Below are 19599 nucleotides of genomic sequence, written 5' to 3'. Positions count from 1 at the left end.
ACACAGTGTAAATTACCAAATACACAGTGTAAATTACCAAATACACAGTGTAAATTACCAAATACACAGTGTAAATTACCAAATACACAGTGTAAATTACCAAATACACAGTGTAAATTACCAAATACACAATGTTAGCTACCAAATACACAGTGTAAGCTACCAAATACACAGTGTAAATTACCTCAATTTATTTCAAGATTTTGTGCAAATGAAGTTTTGTTGTTAAGTTAACCGTTTTCTTTTTAAACTTTTATATGCTTTCTGACCTGGTAAAATATGTGTTTGATATTCTGTAATTTGATTTTATTTAGTTTCAGCAGATTCTGAACATAACAACTAAATCCTGTAAATCATGGACACCTTAGCATATAATACCCCGTGTAAAGTCCGGCAGTGTTCTCAGTGTCAGGGTGACACAGAATTCTACTGTAACAAGTGTAAACATGACCTGTGTCTACAGTGTAAAGAGAAACATGTTATAGATCTTGATTCCATATACCATGATGTTGTGCTTTACCGTGAAAAATATGACCATATTATAAAACAAAAGAATTGTGAGAGACACCCAGACATGTTGTATCAAAAGTACTGTTATTCCTGTAAACTTCCTATCTGTTTCCAATGTACAGAACACAGAAAACACAATATACTTGACATTAGAATGGCATACAAAACAAACCGACAACACCACAGAGAAATCGTTCACAACATCAGATGTGAGACTCTCTGTAACAACAGTTGTGTTCTGGCAGGAATCAGATCTGATATAAAAACTTATCACCCAGAAATCCCCAACAATCAGTCAAAGATGTTAATAAAAGCCCAGGAACTAAGGAACCTCATAGACACTGTAATGTGTAATGTCAAAATCAGACACAAAAGATTTATTCAAAGTTTACAAAAAAATAGAAAACATCTTTTTAACATAGAAAACTTTGAACACAGATCTGAACAGTTAGCAAACAGACCGCTAGAATTCATCATGTTACTAAAGAGAACTCGTGTACAGAGGTTAAAGGACACCCCTAGTTTCACACAATTCGCTCTGGTCTGCCTGAATGAGGAAATCAAACGGGAGGATGTGACTGATTTACTGGGTGAAATCCAAATCATAGAGACAGAAAAAAGACAAGTAAGAAATGAAAGTCTGCTGAAAATGTCTACACCGGTATTAACCAAATCTCTCACAGTCACAGTTGAAACATATCATGTTACGCATATTTCCTGTGGGACACCAGACAAGGTCTGGATCAGTGATGGTAAAAATCTGATCTTGATAAACTCAGAGGGTGACATATTACATCATCTGACAGATGTTTTTGCAACTAGAGTTGTGTGGGGACAACACACAGTGAATCTTACTGGTGATCTTATTTACTTAGACAGGGATGGTGACATTGTCAAACTCTCTAAAGATTACAGAACAAAGTCTACACTGATAAAGAAAACAGAACCATGGATACGACTGTGTATATACTCCTCCCACTTCAACGGCGATATACTGGTCGGAATGCATTCCAACTATTCAGGCATAATAGCACGCTATAATGACAAAGGACAACTCAAACATACTATACAGCATGGAAATGCAGGCCAGGAACTGTATTCTGATCCTATGTACATCACAGAGAACCGCAATGGAAATGTTATTGTGTCTGACCGATTTGCTGTAGTGGTGACAGAGAGTGGAGGAAGACATCGCTACTCCTACACAGGTCCTCCATCAGGATCAGGACTATTTCCACGGGGAATCTGTACAGACGCTTTGTCACACATTTTGGTGTGTGATGATTTCAATAACACAATACATATGATTGACAGAGACGGTCACTACCTCTCAATGATACTGACACAACGACAAGGGATAAACAGACCAATGGGCCTGAGTTATGACGACAAAACTCATCTTCTCTGGGTTGGATTATCCTACGAGGAAAAGAAAGTGTGTGTATACAGATACATAGAGAGGCAGGACTATCTACAATACATAACAAATCAGAGTAAAGCAAATAAATGACGTTACATATTCTATACTGACACAGTGCGCAATTGGTAAAGTAAATTAGATCTATGATGAACGCATTCATACAAAAACAGAGGTATATGAAGGACCTTTGTAATTAATTACTTATACAATCTGATATGAATTACAGCAGTAGCTTAGTAACCAGATAAAAGCTATATGTTTAGCACATATCTACATGCTGTTCATGTTTACAGTATATATAGGTGCAAGTTACATGGTAGCAACTTAAATGACATTTTTAAAATCTTATATAGAAAAGTATATAAGAGTGAATTTCGGGATGAGGGAAGTTTAAGACTTAGTGAAAAAATATTTTAAAAAGCAGTATTTAAGTAAAATAGGGGAAAATGAAGGTAGAATTTCCACCCTCAACTTTAAAAATTGGGACCCTCCTAAATGTATTTCTAAATTTGTGACTGCCCGAGTATATATATTTAAAAAAAATCTATATATTTAAGATATATTTCGCTGCTTTGTTATACCAAATCGCATTGTAACAATGTGGCGTTAATTTGTGTGCCTATGTGAGTTTAAAAAATGCTCGAAGCTGTATATCTAAATTGCGAGCTGAAGGCCACGGCAGTACAAGTATTCTCTTCTCATGTAAATATTTTGCTTTATAGGGCTGAAGAAACATGTAGGCTTATACAAGAGCACAACAATGTCAATTAGAATTCTAACAGTTTGTTGGAAGACCTGTTCTCCGAAGACTTCCTAAAGGTTGTCAAAGAGGAGCTCCAGCATCCTTTTATTACGTGTATCCACTTTAGATTAAACGTCACATTGCCACAATGCACTTTGGTGTAACAAGGCAGCAAAGTATATTCTATCAAAATGATTTGTAAATTTTAATTTTATTTCACTTACTTAAGACATAATTTACACAAATTAATTGATATGATTCTTATATGATGTTGGCTGAATTGTGATAGTTCTTAAATGTTATTTCATGGTTTTTCATCAAATGACACCGTTTCCGTTTTTTCCCGATCATGACAAGTGTGACCGGTTGAATGGGGATGCTCTCTCCTAGATGGTACCTGATCCCACCTCTGATGTCTTGGAGGTCTGTGTTTGTTCTGCTCCTATTAAAACATTACTGTGACGTCATTCCTTTGTTCATGGAGTCTAAAAATTTACCTATGGCAGTCCGATATTAGTGAGCAGTCTGATATTAATCGTTATATCAGACTGTCTAAGTACTGATATCCCTTAAAATTGGACTGCTACCGAACAAAGGAAATAACAAAGTGATTATTTAACCAACAGCAATTTAAATTTTTTAAGCACAATGATGATTTTGAAACACTGATCTTATAGAATTGCAAAATTTTAAAAAAAAAACCTTTTAATTACATAGAATATACTGCAGCAGAAAAAGGAACATGCAGCAGACCAGAAAATGCAAAAAGGGGGATTTAACTTCTTATAAAATTATTAAACTTGAAGAAATGTTTCAACCACTTTCTCTGGTTTTCGAAAAAGAGTAGGTGCACTGGGGTTCACCAGAGAAATATATTCAAAATTGAACACAAACTTTAGACACTATAAAGAACAATGTTCAAACAATTTGATTTCATTTTCCTAAAGAAAGAAAAATGCCTTTGCAAAATGAAGGCAGCTAGGCCTAGAATATGATAATTAATGCTTAGATTGTCAGTTTCGCAACAAATTTTGGAAGGATTTTAAGAATTTCAACGTTTCCCTCAAAACTCCTGGATTATTGATTTTGTTTGTTTTCTCTGTAATGGAGCATTAAAAAAATACATGAAGACAATACCTGAATTGTGTGGAATTTAAAGTGGTTCTTTGCAAAATGATTTTGTTGATAATTTATGGTTAAGAGTGGTTTTATATATAATATAGAAAAGTCGTAAATCTGAATGTTACTGACTTTTGGTAAATTTGGCGATTTGTTAAAGTTTCTTAAAGTTCTAAACGTTTTAAAATGATGAAATGCTATTAATGTCATCTCCAGAAAGTGAACTGCAAATAAAAGTTGGATTTCCAGCAGGAAATAAAAATACAAGCTAAAATGCAATTATAGTAATATGCCTTACAAACAGAGACTATAATGTTAGACGCATTGTCGGCTGGAACCATTTCATAAAGGCTTTTGTATCCTTTTAAATTTTTTAACCACCCCCAATTTAGTGAAAATGGACGAATAGATACATGAAGTTTGCATATAAATGTATAATTAAATTTATTACACGATTTTTGAATTTCTAAAACTTAATCCAATCTGACCAAGTGTTCGTTTTGATATTTAGCCCTTAATATAACTGTAAAACTTACTCATACATATTTTTATGTTTTTTTCATAATATGAATTTTTTTTGAAAGATTATTAATTATAAAAACCTCAAGAATATACCCAAAATTATTCATGATGACAGCATTTTAACAACTTATTTTATGGTACAAGTAAATACATGTACTTGCAACACAATCGGTTAGCCCTCTTGTCATAGATAAAGTCGGAGATAAAAATACAGTAGATACGTGTACTTGCAACACAAACGTTAGCCTTCTTGTCTTGGATAAAGTCGGAGATAAAAATAAAGTTGGTGTGCAGTTTGGGGATAGAAGAAGATAACATGCTAAATGACACACTTCAGGATCATTAGTATGGAGGACTGAAGGTAAACACTAAAAGTGAGGTTAGGATAAGAAGTAAAAGTGTGTGTATACAGGCAAATTTGCCACATATGGTCCAAATGATATGTTGATAATATAATTGGTTTCATATGAGAATCATATAAAGGCATATGAACTCAGTATACTACTTCGTATGATTTACATGTGTGTATTCATATGATCCATGTATGATTTGCCACATATGATTCTCATATGATTGTATATATATTCATATCGTTCTTATATGATCCAAAAATTGCTTCTTATATGAAACGTAATGCATAATTTGAACATATGTGGTGAAATTGCCTAATATATACATGTATGTATTTACATTTCCAATGTCTTTGTCCGAGATAAATTACAAATTGTAAATCTACTTTATTTCCCCATCAATATTTTGGAACAGTTCCTAAAAAAACCACGTGCAGGGGAGGACAAACAGCTAGACAGAAGCAGGGCTTGGAGCACGTAGATTGGCGGAATCAAAGCATGTAAATATAAGGAATAACTCTCAGATTTTTTCAATATCAGGACGACGATCATTCGATTGGCTTGCGTGCTTGCGTGATAATTTTATCAATTGATTGATCACATCATGAAATTGAAAAATGAGACAGTTATTCCTTAAATAATGTTAATTAAAAAAATAAATCACGAGATACATGAACTACGACGCTTCTCGTCGGCATATTTATCATTAAGCGCTAACACTATGCCGGCTTAAAGCGTCGTAGTTCATATCCTCATGAATTTTCAAAAAATTAATTTATTTCTTAAATATATTTTTCTATTCTTCTCCGTTCTGTTTAGAATGAAATATATGGAGATAACGAACTGAATTCAGGATCAAAAGTCCATAAAACAATACAAAACAAAAGCAGAGCAAACACGGAGCTTCAAAACATTTGAGGTGGGATCAGGTGCCATGGAGAAGTGAGCATCCCCTGCAGACCGGTCACATCTGCCGTGTGCTCCTTGAAATGAACGGGAAATTCGTCGTCAATTCATTATATAAATAATGGACCAAGTTCAATTAATGAGGTAAACTAATATGCCGCACTTACACGTTATCATCACGTAGTTTTGAGATTTGGTTATGTTAAACTGTGTTAAACTGTAAACTACTTTGTTATGTAGTTTAGAGACTTGGTTATGTGGAACAGTGACTGGATTAGGCTGATTAGAGATTTCGTTGTGTCAAACCGTGACTGGGCTAGGTAGATAAGAAACTCGGTAATGTTGTCCAGTGACTAGGTGAGGTTGTTGTATAGAATTGGTTATGTTAAACCGTGACTGTGTTAGATTGTTTAAGGACTAGGTTATTTTAAATCGTGACTGAGTTAGGAAGATAAGAGACTTGGTAATGTTGAACCATGACTGGCTTCGGTTGTTTTAAGATTATTTTCTGTTGAACCATAACTGGGTTAGATTGTTTAGAGAATTTGTTATGTTAAAACCGTGACAGGTTGGATAGTTAAGAGACTTGGTTATGTTAAACCATGATTAGGTTAGGTTGTTTTATAGACTTGGTTATGTTAAACCGTGGCTAGGTTAGGTAGTTAAGAGATTTTGTTATGTTGAACCATGACTAGGTTAGGTTGTATTATAGACTTGGTTATGTTAAACCGTGACTGGGTTAGATTGTTTTGAGACTTGGATATGTTGAAACCGCACTAATGTTAGGTTGTTTAGAGACTTGGTTCTGTTGAACCGTGACTGGGTTAGGTTGTTTTGAGACCTGGTTCTGTTGAACCGTGACTTGGTTAGGTTGTTTTGAGACTTGCTTATGTAATACCGTGCACGTGACTGGGTTAGGTTGTTTAGAAAATTGGATATGTTAAACCGTGATTGGGTTAGGTTGCTTTGGGACTTGTTTATGTTAAACGGTGACTGTGTTGGGTTGTTTAAAGACTTGGTTATGTGGAAACATGACTTGGATGGTACGCAGTTATGATAAGGCTGTCCGCTGTCCATAGCCCTAAAATGCCCTGAAAATATACATTTCATTTTGAGCTAGATTTTAATTTTAATATGTCATTCTTGTTTGAAATTGCAGTCAATTTTAGATAATAGTTTAATCATGTTGTATTTTAAAGCATTTTTGTGATGCCACATGACTGTGTTGATGACGTGACGGAGATTTATGATATTCCTAATTGCTGCCCAAAAATCGCTTCGGCACAAGTGCAAAACAGAAATATTGTGCAAAGTTTGTTACATAGATCAATTCATCGTGATCTCTGTTACATAGAAAGTGCTGGGAGCAGGTTTATTTTTTTCCTCGTTTAGAAAATATTTTACGAGAAATTCAACTTACCAATATAAGAAGGGATATTTTCCACTCTTTATATCGATTTATACAAAAATGGATAAACTACACAAAATCCCCCTAGCAAAATTCAGTTAGAGGACATACTTCTCTTGAAGATTCACACAAAATATCTTCAATTTGTTTATCACTTGTGCCAGTCCAATAGAAACACGATTCATAAATTCAAACTCTGTCTACGGCCGTGGAATGGGAGCGTTTAACACTTACTTTTTTGCTATTTTTTTATATGTGCATATCGGACAAGCAAAAGGAATAGGGATATTTAAATTTCAACTGTTCAGCATCATAACAGTACACCCGAGCTTTAAAAACAATCCTTACACTTGAATGAAACAACAAGTCCCAAAAATAAACTACATGCCATGTAATAATTATGACACTTTCCCCGTCATGTCAGCTCAAGAATGAAGTGACTTGACGTCATAATCTTTTATGACGTCATATCTAGGTAGTTCAGAGAAGTTACTCCAGTTTGAACAGTTTGATATTTTACGGACAGCCTTATCCAAGCTGAGTAGTTTAGAGACTTTGTTAAGTGGTACCATGATTGGGTTAAGTTGTTTAGAGACTTGGTTATGTTAAACCGTGACTGGGTAAGTTTCTTTGCATTGTGTTAAACCGTGACTGGGTTAGGTTGCTTAGAGACTGGGTTATGTTAAACCATATCTTGATTATGTTATTTTTTGACTTGTTTATGCTAAAACCTTACTGGGTTAGGTTGTTTAGAGACTTGGCTATGTGGAACCATGAATTCGGTAGGTTGTTTATAGACATGGTTATGTTAAACCGTGACTGGGTTAGGTTGGTTAGAGACTTTGTTTTGTTAAACTGTGACTTGGTTAGGTTGTTTTGAGACTTGGTTATGTTAAACCGTGACTGTGTTAGGCTGTTTAAAGACTTGGTTATGTGGAACCATGACTTGGTTTGGTAGTTTCCGACTTGGTTATGTGAAACCTTAACCGGTTAAGGTTGTGTAGAGATTTGTTTTTTTTAAAACCGTGACTGGGTTAGGTTGTTTATAGAATTCGTTTATTAAACCGTGATTAGGTTAGGTAGTTAAGAGACTTGGTATTGTTTAACCATGACTGGGTTCGGTTGTTTTATAGACTTGGCTATGTGGAACCGTGACTTGTTAAGGTTGTGTAGAGACTTGGTTATGTTGAACCATGACATAGTTAGGTAGTTTAGAGAATTGGTTATGTTAAACCATGACTGGGTTAGGTTGTTTGGAGACTTGTTTGTGTTAAACCGTGACTGGGTAGGTAGTTACGAGATTTGTTTATGTGGAACCATGACTGGATTAGGTTGTTTTGAGGCTTGGTTATGTTAAACCGTGTCTGAGTTAGGTTGTTATGAGACTTGGTTATGTTAAACCGAAACTGGATTAGGTTGCTTTGAGTTATGTTAAACCATGACTGGGTTAGGTTGTTTTAAGACTTGGTTATATTAAACCGTGACTGGGTTAGGTAGTTTAGAGAATTGGTTATATGGAACCGTGACTGGGTTAGGTTGTTTTATAGACTTTGTTATGTGAAACAGTGGTTGGATTAGGTTAAGAGATTTGGTTATGTGAAACTGTGACTGGGTTAGGTTGCTTAAAGACTTGGGTATGTTAAACCGTTATTGAGTTAGGTTGCTTTTGGACTTGTTTTTGTTAAACGGTGACTGTGTTTGGTTGTTGAAAGACTTGGTGATGTAGAAACAGGACCTGGATGGTGCGCAGTTATGATAAGGCTGTCCATAGCCCTAAAATGCCCTGAAAATATACATTATATTTTGAGCTAGATTTTAATTTAAATATGTCATCCTTGTTTGAAATTGCAGTCAATTCTAGATAATAGTTTAATCATGTTGTATTTTAAAGCATTTTTGTGATGTCCCATGACTGTGTTGATGACGTGACGGAGATTTATGATATTCCTAATTGTTGCTCAAAAATCGCTTTGACACAAGTGCAAACAGAAATATTGTGCAAAGTTTGTTACATAGATCAATTCATCGTGATCTCTGGTACATAGAAAGTGCTGGGAGCAAGTAAATTTTTACTCGTTTAGAAAATATTTTACGAGAAATTCAACTTACCAACATAAGAAGGAATATTTTCCACTCTTTATATCGATTTATACAAAAATGGATAAACTACACACAATCCCCCTAGCAAAATTCAATTAGAGGACATACTTCTCTTGTACATTCACATTAAATATCTTCAATTTGTCCTTGTTTATCACTAGTGCCAGTCCAATAGAAACACGATTCATAAATTCTAACTCTGTCTACGGCCGTGTAATGGGAGCGTTTCACACTTACTTTTTTGCTATTGTTTTAATATGTGCATATCGGACAAGCAAAAGGAATAGGGATTTTTAAATTTCAAATGTTCAACATGATAACAGTACACCCGAGCTTAAAAAACAATCCTTATACTTGAATGAAACAACAAGTCCATAAAATAAACTGCATGCCATGTAATAATTATGACACTTTCCCCGTCATGTCAGATCAAGTATACAGTGACTTGACGTCATATTCTATTATGACGTCATATCTAAGTAGTTCAGAGAAGTTACTCCAGTTTGAACAGTTTGATATTTTACGGACAGTCTTATCCTAGCTAAGTAGTTAAGAGACTTGGTTAAGTGGAACCATGACTTGGTTATGTTAAACCGTGACTGGGTTAGGTAGTTAAGAGACTTGGTTATGTTAAACCGAGACTGGGTTAGTTTGTTTAGAGTTGTATTAAACTGTGACTGGGTTAGGTAGTTTAGAGACTGGTTATATTAAACCATATCTTGATTATGTTATATTTTGACTTGTTTATACTGAAACCTGACTGGGTTAGGTTGTTTAGAGACTTGGTTATGTGGACCCTTGAATTCGGTAGGTTGTTTATAGTCATAGTTATGTTAAACCGTGTCTGTGTTAGGTTGTTTAGAGACTTGGTTTTGTTAAACCGAGACTGGATTAGGTTGTTTTGAGTTATGTTAAACCATGACTAGGTTAGGTTGTTTAGAGACTTGGTTATGTTAAACAGCGACTGGGTTAGGTTGTTTTGAGTTATTTTAAACTGTGACTGGGTTAGGTTATTTTAAGACTTGGTAATATGGAACCATGACTGGGTTAAGTTGTTTATAGACTTTGTTATGTTAAACCGTGACTGGGTTAAGTTGTTTATAGACTTTGTTATGTTAAACCGTGACTGGGTTAGGTTGTTTTATAGACTTGGTTATGTTAAACCATGACTGGATTAGGTAGTTTAGAGATTTGGTTCCATGGAACAATGACTGGGTTAGGTTGTATTATAGACTTTGTTATGTGAAACAGTGGCTTGGTTAGGTTGTTAAGAGATTTGGTTATGTGGAACCGTGCCTGGGTTAGGTTGTTTAAAGAGTTGGCTGTGTTAAACTTTGAATGGGTTAGGTAGTTTAAAGACTTGGTTATGTGGAAACATGACTTGGATGGTACGCAGTTATGATAAGGCTGTCCGCTGTCCATAGCCCTAAAATGCCCTGAAAATATACATTTTATTTTGAGCTAGATTTTAATTTTAATATGTCATCCTTGTTTGAAATTGCAGTCAATTTTAGATAATAGTTTAATCATGTTGTATTTTAAAGCATTTTTGTGATGCCACATGACTGTGTTGATGACGTGACGGAGATTTATGATATTCCTAATTGCTGCTCAAAAATCGTTTCGTCACAAGTGCAAAACAGAAATATTGTGCAAAGTTTGTTACATAGATCAATCATCGTGATCTCTGGTACATAGAAAGTGCTGGGAGCAGGTTTAATTTTTACTCGTTTAGAAAATATTTTACGAGAAATTCAACTTACCAACATAAGAAGGAATATTTTCCACTCTTTATATCGATTTATACAAAAATGGATAAACTACACACAATCCCCCTAGCAAAATTCAGTTAGAGGACATACTTCTCTTGTAGATTCACACAAAATATCTTCAATTTGTCTTTGTTTATCGCTTGTTCCAGTCCAATAGAAACACGATTCATAAATTCTAACTCTGTCTACGGCCGTGGAATGGGAGCGTTTAACATCTACTTTTTTGCTATTGTTTTTATATGTGCATATCGGACAAGTAAAAGGAATAGGGATATTTAAATTTCAAATGTTCAACATCATAACAGTACACCCGAGCTTAAAAAACAATCCTTACACGTGAATGAAACAACAAGTCCCCAAAATAAACTACATGCCATGTAATAATTATGACACTTTCCCCGTCATGTCAGCTCAAGAATGAAGTGACTTGACATCATAATCTATTATGACGTCCTATCTAAGTAGTTCAGAGAAGTTACTCCAGTTTGAACAGTTTGATATTTTACGAACAGCCTTATCCTAGCTGAGTAGTTAAGAGACTTGGTTAAGTGGAACCATGATTGGGTAAGGTTGTTTAGAGACTTGGTTATGTTAAACCGTGACTGGTTTAGGTAGTTAAGAGACTTGGTTATGTTAAACCGAGACTTGGTTAGTTTGTTTAGAGTTGTGTTAAACTGTGACTGGATTAGGTTGTTTAGATACTGGGTTATGTTAAATCATATCTTGATTATGTTATTTTTTGACTTGGTTATGCTGAAACCTGACTGGGTTAGGTTGTTAAGAGACTTGGCTATGTGGAACCATGAATTCGGTAGGTTGTTTATAGACATGGTTATGTTAAACCGTGACTGGGTTAGGTTGGTTAGAGACTTTGTTTTGTTAAACCGTGACTTGGTTAGGTTGTTTTGAGACTTGGTTATGTTAAACCGTGACTGTGTTAGGCTGTTTAAAGACTTGGTTATGTGGAACCATGACTTGGTTTGGAAGTTTCCGACTTGGTTATGTGAAACCTTAACCGGGTAAGGTTGTGTAGAGATTTGTTTTTTTTTCAAACCGTGACTAGGTTAGGTTGTTGTATAGACTTCGCAGTAATGATAAGGCTGTCCGAAGGCTTGAAATGCCTTGAAAATATACATATTATTCCGAGCTTGATCTTTAATTTAATATGTAATTCTTGTTTGAAACTGCAGACAACTTGAGATAATAGTTTAATCAGGTTATATTTTAAAGCATTTATGTGATGTCACATGACTGTGTTCAGATTTATGATATTCCTAATTGCTGCACAAAAATCGCTTCGGCACAAGTGCAAAATAAAAATATTGTGCAAAGTTTGTTACATATATCAATTCATCGTGATCTTTAGTACATAGAAAGTGGTGGGGGCATGTTTAATTTTTACTCGTTTAGAAAATATTTTACGAGAAATTAAACTTACCTACAAAAGAAGGGTGATTTTCCACTATTAATTGCGATTTAAACAAAAATGGATAAACTACACATAATCCCCCAGCAATATTCAGTTAGAGTGCATACTTCTCTTGTAGATTCACGCGGAATATCTTCAATTAGTCCTTGTTTATCACTTGTGCCAGTCCAAAATAAAACACGATTCATAAATTCTAACTCTGTCTACGGACATGTAAGGGGAACGATTAACACATAATATTTTGCTAGTGTTTGAATATATGCATATCGGACAACCAAAAGGAACAAGGATATCTAAATTTCAATGTTCAACATCATAACAGCACACTCGAGCTTAGAAAATTATCGTTACACATGAATTAAACAACAAGTCCCGAAAATAAATCTACATGCCATGCAAAAATTATGACACTTTCCCCGTCATGTCAGATCAAGTATACAGTGACTTGACGTCATATTCTATTATGACGTCATATCTAAGTAGTTCAGAGAAGTAACTACAGTTTGAACAGTTTGATATTTTACGGGCAGCCTTATCCTAGCTGCGTTGGTTACGTTGAACCATGACTGGGTTAGGTTGTTTATAGACTTGGTTTATTAAACTGTGATTAGGTTAGGTAGTTAAGAGACTTGGTATTGTTTAACCATGACTGGGTTCGGTTGTTTTATAGACTTGGCTATGTGGAACCGTGACTTGTTAAGGTTGTGTAGAGACTTGGTTATGTTGAACCATGACTTAGTTAGGTAGTTAAGAGGCTTGGTTATGTTAAACCATGACTGGGTTAGGTTGTTTGGAGACTTGTTTGTGTTAAACCGTGACTGCGTAGGTAGTTACGAGATTTGTTTATGTGGAACCATGACTGGGTTAGGTTGTTTTAAGGCTTGGTAATGTTAAACCGTGTCTGAGTTGGGTTGTTTAGAGACTTGGTTATGTTAAACCGAGACGGGATTAAGTTGTTTTGAGTTATGCTAAACCGTGACTGGGTTAGGTTTTTAGAGACTTGGTTGTGTTAAACTGTGACTGGATTAGGTTGTTTTGAGTTATGTTAAACCGTGACTGGGTTAGGTTGTTTAGAGACTTGGTTATATGGAACCATGACAGGGTTAGGTTGTTTAGAAACTTGGTTATGTTTAACCGTGACTGTTTAGGTAGTTAAGAGATTTGGTTATGTGGAACCATGTCTGGGTTAGGTTGCTTAAGAGACTTGGTTATGTGAAACCGAGACTGGATTAGGTTGTTTTGAGTTATGTTAAACCGTGACTGGGTTAGGTTGTTTAGAGACTTGGTTATGTTAAACCGTGACTGGGTTAGGTTGCTTTGAGTTATATCAAACCGTGACTGGGTAAGTTGTTTTAAGACTTGGTTATATGGAACCATGACAGGGTTAGGTTGTTTAGAAACTTGGTTGTGTTGTGTTAAACCGTGACTGTTTAGGTAGTTAAGAGATTTGGTTATGTGGAACCATGTCTGGGTTAGGTTGTTTTGAGACTTGGTTATATTAAGGTGATTCGAACGTGACGAAATCAAATCTATCGCGCAACTCGAACTGCTGAAAAAAGGCTGATCACTGCTGATGTCGTGATACTAATACATGTAAATACGTCTCATTTTCTTATAAAAGTAATTTAATGGATCACAAGCAAGAATTTGATAGACAAATAAAGTAATTTTCAATAGAATTCTGATAAAATCATTCAACATTGGCTTTTCGAGTCTTCTTCCGACATTAGGAATTTACGACAATGCCCTGGTCGTTTTCCTGGCCCACCGGCAGAGACCCAATATATTTTTTGAACAGGTGTGAACTCGGAACTGACCATAAGATTGTTTCAAATCACAAGAGAAATTCTTTCCGCGTAAACAGACTTTCAAGGTCACCTAGCCTTATGGGATTTGATTGACAGGTGATGCACAATATTGTGCGTACAGCATCTACAGAGGACGAATTGATTGCATTAAATGGGTTGAATATGAACAAAAGTTGTGGCAATTAAATAGAATTATAGAATGATTAATGTGACCTCCGTAACTTAAATTAAACGAAGAATAAAAAAAAATAATAATTACAGACTACGTTAGAAAGGGGTTGTATGACTCTCTCTCTCTCTCTCTCCCCCTCTCTCTCTCTCTCTCTCTCTCTCTCTGATATTGCTTTTTATACATTTTACAAGAAAAGAAAAAAACTTATAAGAATAAAGAAAATATTTTTTAAATAATTAATTACACTGAAAGGATTTTAAAAACATAACGTGATGAACACTACTCAATGAATATGATGTTTGCTGTTACGAGAAATACGCTTTGAAATTATTGCATCAATTTCGTGATTCTGCTGACGATTCTCGCATCCACATTCAGAATCAAGATGAACAAATTATATGTATTTTAATAAGGAATATACATAATAATGCTTGGATCGTACACTAGTACTGTACATGTTAAAACCATGAACATAAATACAGCTCGGATTTTATCCTAGATACGGTGTATGTGACACGAATGCAGCTCGACGTTATTTCGTCTTCCTTTGTTACATGAACACAAGAGATTAAATTAATATTCATTTAAAATAAAATTCATAATTTTGATTTTGTGACGTGAATGAATAATTTTACTAAAATATTAATTTCTAGACACACAGTTAATTTAAATGAAAATCAATCATTTTTTTTACCGATATCTCATGCGTGCCATTCCGAATCCAATATCTGGTAGAATAAAAACGATTATGATTATAAATACATAAACCAAAGTATTAAATTGTCATCAACATTTATTAATAATTTTTTTTATCAGAAACATCCGATTTTGTCTGTAATACTATTTACACGGTGCAGCTTGGAGGAGAATTTTCTGGACACTCGGTGCGACACGGAGGGAAATTTACTGGACACGGTGCGACACGGAGGGCATTAGCTGAGATTTTTCCAGCCACGGTGCGTGCCATGGCTGGTGCCTACCTGTATATTTCAAATCCACACACACCGTGCTACACCGTGTACACGGTGTAACACAGACCGTTTCACACGGTGTTCTTTCCACCGAGCGATGCGGAAGACTCGTGGCCTGTACTGTAGTTAAGAGATTTGGTTATGTGGAACCATGACTGGGTAAGGTTGTTTTGAGACTTGGTTATGTTAAACCGTGTCTGGGTTAGGTTGTTTAGAGACTTGGTTATGTTAAACCGTGACTGTGTTAGGTTGTTTTGAGTTATATTAAATCGTGACTGGGTTAGGCTATTTTAAGACTTGGTTATGTGGAACCATGACTTGGATGGGTTGTGTAGAGACTTGTAATGTGGAACAATGACTTTGGTAAGTTGTTATAGACTGGGTTATGTTTATGTGGGTTAGGTTGTTTGGAAACTTGGTTATGTTAAACCGTGACTGGTTTAGGTTGTTTTGAGACTTGGTTATGTTTAACCGTAACTGTGTTAGGTTGTTTAAAAAATTGGTTATATGGAACCATGACTTGGTTAGGTTGTGTAGAGACTTGGTTATGTTAAACCGTGACTGTGTTAGGTTGTTTAAAGACTTGGTTATATGGAATCATGACTTGGTTAGGTTGTGTAGAGACTTGGTTATGTTAAACCGTGACTGGGTTAGGTTGTGTAGAGAATTGGTTTTGTTAAACCGTGACTGGTTTAGGTTGTTTTGAGACTTGGTTATGTTAAACCGTGACTATGTTAGGTTGTTTATTGACTTGGTTACTAGTATATGGAACCATGGCTTGGTTTGGTAGCTTAGAGACTTGGTTATTTTGAACCGTGACTGGGTTAGGTTGCTTAAAGACTTGGTTATTTTGAACGTAACTGGGTAATGTTGAACAGTGACTGGGTATTGTCGAACCTTCACTAGCTTAATAGGTTTTTTCAATTGTGTATCGGTTTTTGTTTCTGATGAACTTTTTTTATTTACTGAGTTATTATGAAGTATTTATTAGATTATTATCACAGTGACTGGATTATGATGAACACCTATATCATGTTATATTGCTAGTTGAACGTTATTTGTTTCTAGGACCTATAATTCCTATTCTCCCAGGTTCACAATAAAAGATTATTACTTATCTTTATGGGTCGGACTCCTTATAACTACCTTCTTTTTGTCTCGGAAGATTAACATACTTAATCATACATTGTAATAATATTTTGCAGTGCGTACACATATGCTAAATTTACTTCAAGTTCTACTTTGGCATTGCTTGTATATATTAGTATTGATACTGATAGGTAATAAACCGCAGTCTATCAATAATTATGTTAACTATTGAATACCACAGATTTTGTGAAATCGTACATTCACCTGGGTGTCATAATATTAAGTCTCCGATTATCGTCCAAATTTAAGCTGCGAACTTGCCGTACATATCGTCATATGGTTACAGAAGTATGTGCATCGGGATCGAACATGTGTTTTATTACAAAAAAACCAAACCGGAGATAATATTCCCAGAAACCGTGACTTGGATATAATATAGCTCTACCTAGGCGGTAACTGTTCCTTCGCGAAGCGCATGGTACTGTAAGTGAAAGTCACGGTCTTTTAAATGAAAGGTCCCGAGTCACGACCATGAGTGCCGTCTTTAAGTCTAAATTTGAAACCCCTCACGGAACCGTCGCTTTCTATGTCAATGAAAAGTCCTTCCATGGGACGTAAAACAGCAATTAAGCAATCAAACAGTATAAGTCAACAGTTTCAGAATCATCAAAATGTTGTTATATTCAATGCCAATATTAAGTCATCAGAAGATGTGTTATAATAGAAAGTAAATGGTATAATAATAACAAGACATTAAATTACTGAATGTGTTCTCGAACAGAATGCGTTTTGCTGAACATTTAAACCAAACTGTTGCCTTCGGCCTTACGGACAAACACTTCCTGGCCCTTGGGTCCCTCAAAACTTATGTTGCCCTCATACAAAATTCAATAAATTATATTTTTGCAAATTGAAGGGGACGTATATTAATATTGTAAACATACAGCCTAGATTACGTCAACTTATTTCAAGATTTTTCGCAAATGAAATTTTTGTTGTTAAGTCTTCTTTTTCTTTATAAAAAACTTCTATATGCTTTCTGATCTAGTACACTGTAATAAGATATACGTGTTTGTATACATTGTAATTTGATTTAGTTTCAGCAAATTGTGAACATAACAACTAAATCCTGTAAATCATGGACAGGCTAGGATACACTTCACACCGTGTAGAGTACGTCAGTGTTTCCAGTGTCAAGGGACACAGGATTTTACTGTAACACGTGTAATTATGATTTGTGTCTGTAATGTAAAGAGAGACATGTTATAGATCTCCAATCCATATACCACGATGTTGTGATTTACTTTGAAAAATATAACTATCTCTAAACAAGAGACTTTGTCTTGTCTTCAGGATAATGGGTTCAAGATTCAGCAACCAGTGTAAAGTCCGGCAGTGTCCCCAGTGTAAAGTACGTCAGTGTTCCCAGTGTAAAGTCTGGCAGTGTTCCCCGTGTAAAGTCCGACAGTGTCCCCAGTGTAAAGTACGGCAGTGTTCCCAGTGTAAAGTCCGGCAGTGTTCGCCGTGTGAAGTCCGGCAGTGTTCCCAGTGTAAAGTACGGCAGTGTTCCCAGTGTAAAGTCCGGCAGTGTTCCCAGTGTAAAGTACGGCAGTGTTCCCAGTGTCAGGGTGACACAGCATACTACTGTAAAACGTGTAAACATGACCTGTGTCTACAGTGTAGAGAGAGACATGTTATAGATCTACACACCAAACACCATGATGTTGTGATTTACCGCGAGAAATATAACCACATTACAAAACAAGACTTATGAGAGACACCAAGGCATGTTTTATAAAAATTACTGTCATTCCTGTAAACGTCCTATCTGTTTCCAATGTACAGAACACAGACACCACCAAATACTACACATTAGAACAGCATACAAAACAGGCCGTCAAAAACACAGAGAAATCATTCACAGCATCAGAAGTGAGACTCTCTATAACAGCTGTCATGTTTTTGCAGGAATCAAAGCTGATATAAAAATTTGTCAAACAGAAATATCCAACCGTCAGTCAGAGATGTTAACAAAGGCACAGAAACTAAGGAACCTCATAGACACTGTCATGTGTGATGTTAAAATCAGACACAAAAGATTTATTCAAAGTTTACAAAAACAGAAGAGAAAAAACATACATCTTGCCAGCATAGAAAACTTTGAACAGAGATCTATGCAGTTAGCAATGATATCGCTAAAAATCTGATGCTTTTAAAGAAAATCCGTGTTCAGAACATAAAGGACACTCCTTATCTCACACAATACACCCTGGTCTGCCTGATTGAAGAAATAAACATGGAGGATGTGACTGATTTACAGGGAGAAATTAAACTCATAGAGACAGGAAAAAGACAAGTAAGAAATGAATGTCTGCTGAAACTGATGCCTTCACCGGTATTAACCAAATCTGTCACAATGACAGGTGAAATATTTTATATTACGCATATATCCTGTGTGACACCAGACAAGGCCTGGATCAGTAATCTGATCTTGATAAACTCAGAGGGTGACATACTACATCATCTGACAGATGTATTACAGTGTGGGGACAACACACTGTTAATCTTACTGGTAATCTTATTTACATAGACAGGGATGGTAACATTATCAAACTCTCTAAAGATATCACAACAAAGTCTACACTGATAAAGAAAACAGAACAATGGGTACCACAGTGTGTCTACTCCTCCCACCTCAACGGCGATTTGCTGGTCGGGATGCGGTCCTACAAAACAGGCATAATAGCACGCTAGAATGACACAGGATATCACCTACATACTATACAGCAAGACAACACAGACCAGAAACTGTATTCTGATCCTGTCTACATCACAGAGAACCGCAATGGTGATGTTATTGTATCTAATATTTATGGTCGTAATGGTGCTGTAGTGGTGACAGACAGTATAGGTAGACACCGTCTCTCCTACACAGGACACCCATCTGGATCACGATTTTTTCCATTAAGAATCTGTACTGACGCGCTGTCACACATCCTGGTGTGTGACAGTAACACTAACACAATAGAAATGCTTGACAAGAACGGCCACTTTCTGTCACTGCTACTGACATGACGACAAAAGATAAACGGACCAATGGCCCTGAGTTATGACGACAAAACTCATCTTGTGTGGGTTGGAGTATCTTACGGTAAACAAAAAATACGTGTATATAGATACATAGAGAGACAGGACTTTCTACAATATTAAAGTGAAATAGATATATGACATTTTACATTCTGTACTGACACAGAACAATCGGACAATTGAATTAGATCTAT

General features: G+C 35.6%; 1 protein-coding gene and 1 pseudogene across 1 annotated transcript; both read left to right on the top strand.

Annotated features, from left to right (window-relative positions):
* Window positions 1–355: 355 nt before the first annotated feature.
* On the top strand, window positions 356–1274 carry LOC134277885 (uncharacterized). The gene is made up of 2 exons (XM_062760177.1): window positions 356–1135; window positions 1242–1274. Exons 1-2 carry the CDS (start codon window positions 356–358, stop codon window positions 1272–1274), a joined length of 813 nt encoding a protein of 270 aa, XP_062616161.1.
* A 23-nt stretch (window positions 1275–1297) lies between these two features.
* LOC134277884 (uncharacterized) lies at window positions 1298–19429 on the top strand (annotated as a pseudogene).
* The last annotated feature ends 170 nt before the right edge of the window (window positions 19430–19599 follow it).

This window comes from Saccostrea cucullata, unplaced genomic scaffold, assembly GCF_032062105.1.
Source record: "Saccostrea cucullata isolate Sc308-1 unplaced genomic scaffold, CSIRO_AGI_Scuc_v1 ctg1250, whole genome shotgun sequence".
NCBI lineage: Eukaryota > Metazoa > Mollusca > Bivalvia > Ostreida > Ostreidae > Saccostrea > Saccostrea cuccullata.
Note: the sequence above shows the minus strand (reverse complement) of the source record. Positions and strands in the feature narration are given on the sequence as shown.